General features: G+C 39.6%; 1 protein-coding gene across 2 annotated transcripts in view; it reads left to right on the forward strand.

Moving 5' to 3' along the window:
- LOC138248697 (carbonyl reductase [NADPH] 1-like) overlaps positions 1-7,729 on the forward strand; it is a 50,743-nt gene extending 43,014 nt beyond the window's left edge. For both annotated transcript variants that reach the window (XM_069202518.1, XM_069202517.1), the window contains exons 3-4: positions 4,183-4,290; positions 6,528-7,729. In XM_069202518.1, the coding sequence (XP_069058619.1) occupies positions 4,183-4,290; positions 6,528-6,964 (545 nt within the window). In that variant the 3' untranslated portion in view covers positions 6,965-7,729. The remainder of the gene's footprint in view (positions 1-4,182; positions 4,291-6,527) is intronic.
- The last annotated feature ends 633 nt before the right edge of the window (positions 7,730-8,362 follow it).

Consider the following 8,362-nt stretch of genomic DNA (forward strand, 5'->3'; position numbering starts at 1 on the left):
AAATGAAGCAGGGCAGCAATTCAGACAATTTTCATGTACTAAAAGACTGCTCCTGTATGGAGGAGCAAGTGGATGAAGCTGGGGATAGGAAACAAAATGTGAACATAAATTCAAGAAAAAAACAGAAGAGGAAAAAAGAGAGGTTGTAATGTTATCACTGAGGAAACTACAACCATCTAGCTAATATTCCCAATTGTCCTGTACACTGTGTTGTATGTAGGAAATATAACAAGAAGAAAAAAAGAATAAGCATGGGCTTGAAGAATTGGGAGAAAGTGCAAATAAATAAGTATTTCAAGTAGCAAGAAAAGTAACAGGTAATGGGGACATTACATGGAGAAACGTTTAGAGTTTACGCTGATTCATGCTCTCCATTCTCTCTGATTGATTATGATAGTTTCCAAGAGGAAATCAAAGAAAAGAAGTATGTTATTCTTCAAGCGGATATTGAACCTGGGGGATCATATGCCATTAGTAAGAATGGTGAGTGAACATGTAGATAATTTTTAAAGATTGTTCTACTATGGGAAACATTTCCTAACAAAGAAGGTGTCCACTTTATTAGGCTGGACTCATCAGAAAAATTTGGTGATCAAGCTTGATCGTAATAGTCTGGAACCTGTATTAACTATTAATGAGGTAAAGGTGAATGTGAAACTGTGTGAAGAATTTCTAAAAGTGTTTACCGATGAGTTAGGCCATCTTAAGAACCTTCAACATAAAATGAAATTAAAAACAATGCTGCAACCCATCACAAGTTCCTTATGGTTAGCCCTAATTGTGGTCACCCCAAAATCAGGATGGAGGGGTGTTTCCCTTTGTGTTGATCTACGAGACCTTAACGATAATATTTGGGTGGATAGATTTACTCTACCCAGAATAAATGAAATGATAAGTGTAATTGGAGAGGCCGAACTCTTTGGTGTCATTGACCTCTCTTCAGTGTACCACCAAATAAAGTCGCATCAATATTCCAAGTCCTCATCTTCATTTATAAGTCCATTTAGAGCCTTCAGGTACTGCAATATGCTGTTTGGCCTGGTGTCAGCAGCTGCTGTTTTCCAAAGAGTTATGCAACAAGTTTTAGAAGGGATAAAACATGTGTTATGCTTCCAAGATGATATACTCATGTATGGTGATTTGGCAGACAATCACAATAACTCTTTGAGGGAAGTTCTAACAGCACTCAAAGAAAACAGGGTTAACCATAAAAAAGACAATTGTTACATTGATGTGCAGACAGTAGATTATTTTGGTCACACACTCTCTTGACAACATTTGTAAGGAATTTTGCAGACATCACTGCACCACTGAGAAGTCTCTTAAAAAAGGGGACTCACTTCATTTGGAATATAGAATGCCAAGAATCCTTTGAATCAGTCAAGAGAACTATCATCAGTGCCCCATCCTTGGGACATTTTTACACAGGTGTAAAACTGCCCTAACCACTGATGTTAGTGGGAAGGGAATTGGAACCTCTTTGACACAAATTGTAGATGGTGAAGAGAAAATGGTAGTGTTTGCTTCCGGGGCATTAAAAGATGCTCAATGCAACTATTCTACTGTGGAGCATGAAGCACTAGCTTGTACTTGGGCTATTTTATATTTACATTTTTTTCTATCGGATTTAACTTTTACTGTGCACACGGATCATATGCCTTTGGTTTATATATTTTCAACAAAAGGGAGAGAGTAAGAATACTACTCCTCGTGTAGCTAAATGGCTTATTGGACTAGAGGGATACAATTTCAAATTTGAGTATATACCAGGTACAGAGAACTCCTTAGCTGATTGCTTATCCAGGTTACCATGCAAAGTTGAAGAGATAGATAGGAACAACGCAGGAGAATGTATACTTATGATTATTATTCTTGGTATCACAAAAGAGGAGTGGGATACTTGCATGGAGAGTGATTTAACCCTCTTAAGTGTTAAGGAGAAGATTGGTCAGGGATGGCCTTTGAATCCAAATAATGTAGATCAAGGCCTCAAGAATTATTGGGCGGTGCAAAAAGAATTGAGCATAATTGATAACAAAGTCATGAGAGGGGACAGGATGGTACCACCTTAGGACTTGTGGGATGGTATAGCAGAATTGCCTCATGAGGGTCATTTGGGTAGGAGTCTAACTAAATCTAAAGTCAGAGCCACATACCGGTTTCCCAATATGGATAAGATTGTAGAAAACAATGTCAGGGAATGTCTTATTTGTACTTAGTGATAAAAGCAGGATTACCAGATGGGCACCGTTATCTCCTGCGAGTGTGCAATCAAAGCCATGGGACAAACTTGGCATTTATATCACTGGTCCGTTAAAATTCTCTATGTGAGCTGGTAAATTTATGCTGGTACATGTAGACTATCAATCCCATTGGAGTATCACCAAAGTGGTTAGTAGCATAACCACTCAAGTTCTCGTGAAATTCTTAACCAATACATTTATGAGATAATGGTATTCAATTCACTTCAGAAGAAATGTGTAAATATTTAGAACAATGTGTCTATAGAACAACATAAAACAGCTTTGTATTGCCCGATAGCAAACAGTTTAGTGGAACGTGTTAACCGTATGATTAAATATTGCATTCAACTTGCACACGTCAGGACGTCCCGCAGACAAGGCACTCCAAAACATGCTCTGGTCCTATCATACAACACTGAATTCAGTCACTAACGTTTCACCATTTTTAGCACTCCAGGGCAGAATACCAGGCACAAAGTTGACCCCGAACTGGCATGGTGGTGGAGAACCTAGATGAGTAAATAGAGACAAAGTGAGTAATCAAGTCAAAAGGCATCAGGAAGGGTACAGGAAAAGGTATGATTATAAAAAAGGATCCAAAACAAGTAATTGGAACTCTCGCCAAAGATGTGGTAGCAGGTTTTCTAAACCAATGGAAATAGTAGACATGAAGAAAAATGTAGTAACTTTGGAGGATGGTAGAACATGGAGGATGGACAGATTAACACCTTGTTATCAATGTCAAGATTTTGTGTGTTCTGATGTACGGTCCCAAGATGGGTCCAGTGGTAATGGACATGGCCACAGTGTCAGAGCACATGCGGTTCCTGCGTGGCATAAGAATGACATTTTCCCCTAAAAGCCCAGAGGGAGTAATGTTATGAGTTAGGCTACAAGAGTCATATCTTCTTTTATTTATGGCAAGAAGGGATATAATTTATCCATAGCACAACTGTCTAACATATTAATATTATATAAGCTTGTCAAAAGTCATAGTTTTGTATTTTAGATGTTATATCTACCAATAATGTACTATTCCTTCCTCCCCACATTCCCCCTGTTGATTGTGACAATGGAATTGTTTCTGATGTAATGTCATCAACAGCTGATGTGACTGAGAGGCTGTCATTGCCTTTGTCAATAAGCACTCTTTTCAATCTTTAATTGGAGTGTATTTAATAATGTTACAATACACACATTGCCATACTGGTCTTTGGCTCTAAAGGAAATTGCTCTGTGTGCGGATGTGCTCCTTGTGAAAGGGCAAAATGCAGTCAAGCACCGTGAAGTTATCTAATGGCTTAAATTGGGCTGACCTATTGCCCCATGCTGAACGCAGCAGTGGGTGGAAGGAGCAGATGGAGGAAAACAAGGGACCAGCAGTGTATTAGTGTGCCCATGTTGGCATGCAGTCAGAAATGGCTTACATTTAACATGTATTTACACAGATACAGCCCTGTCACGCACAACATAAAGTTGGAGAGAAGGATGGTAACAAAAACGCAAGAACTACCTACTGAAAAAAGAACTTCCTTCTCTGAATAGATTGTGGCAATAATGTGATCCTAAGCACTAACATTTGGTGGAATGTCTAGGGATGTCAGCCCCCTGCGTGAGCCACTGTGAAAGGCTGCTTGGGCACTGTGGTGAAGGAGAAGGAGTTACAATTCTACTTGAGGGACGAGGAAGTATACAGATTTACTGTAAATAAAGGAAATATTTGAGGTAAATGAATTGAAATAGTTAGTATTTGTTCATGTATCTTTTACAGTGACTAATTACTTTTGGTTAAATTAGTTTTGCAAATGCAGTAGGATCAATGGATGGGTCGTGATTTTTGGTCTGTGCACCAAAGAAAATTCAGTAAGTGTATAAGCAGCGCCTTGTAAGAACTCAAACGATTTTTTTCTTTTTTTCCTCATCATGACAAATCAAAAAGCTGCTGATCAGACTCCATTCCACACTCAAGCGGAAGTGACATTGAAAACCAACTTTTTTGCTACCAGAGATGTCTGCACAGAGTTGTTACCACTCATGAAGCCACATGGTAAGCTCTAAGCTTGTAATGTTGTACATCAGTAAAGACAACTGTTTCCTATTCCATATGGTGATGTTTTGCACAGACATGTGACACCCGACCCTAAGTCCGTTCCATGTGCTCAGCACCTTCTCTCTCTCCATCGTTGAAGAAATAGTTGTGCTCGTCATAAATGAAGCCAGAGGTTTGCAGCTTTCGCATGCACTAACAATGTTTGTTCTGAGGCTTCATTGCACAGTTGGTAGAAAACTCTATGGAATTTGATAGAATCTGGAAAGAAATCTGATTAGAGGGTACATTGAATCTGTTATTTATTTTCAACTTTTCTGCAGTGATGCAAGGCAAGAGCCTCAACATGTTACTGCACTAATAACTAACCATTGTTGACCTTTCAGTAATAGCTGGTGGCGTGGGTGGCTCTGGGCTCCTTTCATGAATGAACTCAGTAAATGTCACATGAAAGGAGGTGGATACCATTGAAACAAAACTCAACAATATAGTGAATACAACACAATAAGAACAAACTGTTGCATCGTTCAAGATGTGCTATACAAACTCTGTAGCCTACATCATCAGTGGATTGTGTTTATTCCGATTGCGATTGGAATCACAGGCTCAGCAGTAATTACTGCATCCCCCTCAAATTTCCCAAGGTGAATTTTGTCAAGTCAAATTTACTGAAAATTCACAGGGGAAAACGATAGGTAAATACCACTACATGTGAATCGTGGCGAGAAAAGCATCAAAATGGACTTGCTTTTACCCGCTTGGGCATAGAAAACGTGTGTTTGCAGTTAACAGCCCGGTAAATGGTGAGGCCTGTGGCATCTCTTTTTATAGTGGCATACATAACCTGTCCTCCAACAGATTACTCATAATGATGGTCTAAGTACACTTTTGGTATAATAAGCCTCAGCTATGCCAGAACTCGAAGTCTACCTTGACTCAATATGAAAGATTCATCTACCCCTGTACTTCATACAGTTTTTTTGGTCTTCCCTGCTACTTCCATTTGGAAGACGTCCATGAACTGGACAGTTCATGGGGTGTCCTCGGCCTTGCGTGACCAGACATTGGCAAAATGACAAAAAGGCATAGAGGAACTTGAACAAGCAAGTTAGGCTTATGGGGGAGAGCATGACACTTGATGCACAAATGAAGAGAGACCAAAGAGAGAAGATGAGACACAGAATGAACAGGAAAGTGTGTAACCAATAAGAGCCTTTTAAGGAGATGGTAGTGAGTGTGGGGCAGATCTGGTGAGATGTGCACATCATGTATGCACGGCAAGCTGAATGCTAACAGTGGTAAGAAGAAGGCAGAATCAAACAACTTGGACTAAGTGGGGAGAAACTACCACTAGTCCACCTTTCTGTCAAATTATATTTACTTTTAAAAGTTAAAGCAAGCATAGAACCACCTATTGGAGAACTAAATCCGACTAAAACAAAATTATTTCTTTATAAATCCTAGTCAGGGTAGATTTCATAAACAAATCTACAACACAAGCCTTAACAAAAGTCTGATACTTTCTTCTCAATGATAATTAGTGGTCTCAAGTTCTTTTAATCTCAGCTACACTCTAAAAAGGTAAAGATAACCCACCTGCTACTCCACTACCATGAGCTTCATCCAACGCCATACACTGACTGGCTCAACACTACCAACTGAGCCTACACCAGCTGAGCCACCTTGGTTACAGAGATGCCACAATGCTGCAATTTTGACATCACAATGCACCAACAGGTGATGTCTCAGGGCTGTAGTTTAAAAGGCTTGCTGGTTATGGCTGCCACATTGCAGTAATGCCTGTGTGCTACTCTAAGGGGTAGATGGTCAACTTTTAACAGTAAGAGATTTAAGAAGCAGAACACTAGAAAGTCTAATAACACTAAAGAGACAGTAACACTAAAGTGACATCACGCACAGTACTACAAGCTCAAATCTTTAAATATTGATCAAGCAGGGAGTTCGAGATCGGGCGCTCTAAGGAACACAGATTGGACATGAGATGAAAATCAGTATCCGGTTCATTAAAACATTGTTCATAGTTCAGAATTGTTAATTATGACTATATAAAGTCCACTTATAAAGGTCTTTACAGCTTTTATCTTTGGTATTTGATGGCTATTTTGAACATAAATGCAATATATTGTAAGAGATTTATATTTTAGATTATTGTATTAAATATTGTTATTGTTGATACATTTCCTAAAATAAACTTAAGAAATCCTCTCTTCACGCAGGGAGGGTTGTGAATGTGTCCAGTCTTTTAAGTCAACACGCTTTGGCCAAGTGCAGCAAAGATCTCCAAGGGAAGTTTCGCAGTGACACCATCACAGAAGACGAGCTGGTAGCACTCATGGAAAAGTTTGTTGAAGACACCAAGAAAGGAATTCACAGCCAGGAGGGCTGGCCCAACACAGCGTATGGGGTGTCGAAAATTGGAGTCACCGTCCTGTCCATGATTCAAGCCAGGAAGTTGAAGGAAGAAAGGGGAGCAGATGGAATACTTCTTAACCCCTGCTGTCCTGGATGGGTCAAGACAGACTTGGGCAGTGACAGGGCCCCAAAGTCTACTGACCAAGGAGCTGAAACACCTGTTTATTTAGCGCTCTTACCCAGTGATGCAGAAGGACCCCATGGTCAATTTGTTAGTGAACAAAATGTGGAAAAGTGGTAAAAAAAACTGCTTTTGCCTTTTGAAAAGGTTGAGTGTAGTCAAAAGGAGGATCCTTTGACTAAGCCAGTAGGTCTTGGCTGTTAACAGACCTGAAGCTGCTGAATATTGAGATATGAACACTATTAGGAGAAAGGGGGAGGGAAGGACAGGCAACCAGAAGACCACACACACACACACACCCACACCCACACACGCACGCACACACACACACACACCCACACACACACACACACACACACACACACACACACAAAGAGTGTGGAGGTGGGAGGTACACTGAATGCAGAGACAAGCAGGGGAAAAGAAAAACGCCATGAACTCCCATTTGGGGCTAAAAGTGAAATGATACAGAAACATGCACATGGAAAATGAGTTCCCTGCTGTCAGCAGTGAAAGGAAACAACTCATCCAAGCAGAACACTTTGAGAACAAATTACTCCTGGGTGGACAAAACCAAGAATAGGGAGGCACGGAAAATGGTATTTTACCACTCCTTTGTTTTTTGTGTATGTAATGCATAACATCTTGTTGTTAGGATGATACTTTTTATTGTAGGAGGCATACCTTGAGAAAGCACTTAATGGTCGCTATTCCTGTCTTGGCATTACTCTAGGGTCCAAACCACTGTATTTCGAAGAGGCCACTGCTCGATCTCTGTGGATATATTCACGAAAAATAAACCTAAAAATAAATGTGTACACATTGCAGTAACAATGTAAAAGAATTTGTCAAGTTCAATAGAAAAATAAAGAAGATCAAACATCACTAGGACAAAGCCATGTTTTAATGTAAAATTTGGTGACACTTCTTGGCTTGAAGCCAGGAACCGTACTTGATAGGCTTCTCATCTAAAACTCACGTCAGCACAATTCATTCTTTTGGTTCACCTAGAATGGTCATAAAAACCCATACTCCCCTTTCAAACAGCATTATTACCCAATCAAACGTACATTTACCCCACCTCCCCACGGCATTTGTCAGTTTTATATGGTGACCATCTATAGCAGGGTACGTACATCTGTATCAGTCCAAATAATATTAATAATTTACCTCTAATCACTATACCTGCCTGTAAGTGCATTTAGAAGTTTGTAGCCGCACTCACAAAAAGTGTTTCTCTGGTTTTCCATACTGCAAACATATACATTTCTATGGCAACATGCAAATAAAATGCACATTTATGTGAAATATTATACCTTTTCTGTGAAAGTGCCTTCCAAGAAAAATTAGAGAATTGATTGAGTTTCTGAAATAAATGTGCCTGTCCCAGGATTCAACATTAAATTGCTTTTAACAAGTCCAAAGGGCAAGTGGGAGAAACATTGCACTACTGCACTATTTCAAAATTCACCTTTCTGCCTCAGAAATTTACAGCTATATACCTAGATTATATAGCCT

Source organism: Pleurodeles waltl, chromosome 8, assembly GCF_031143425.1.
Source record: "Pleurodeles waltl isolate 20211129_DDA chromosome 8, aPleWal1.hap1.20221129, whole genome shotgun sequence".
Taxonomy (NCBI): domain Eukaryota; kingdom Metazoa; phylum Chordata; class Amphibia; order Caudata; family Salamandridae; genus Pleurodeles; species Pleurodeles waltl.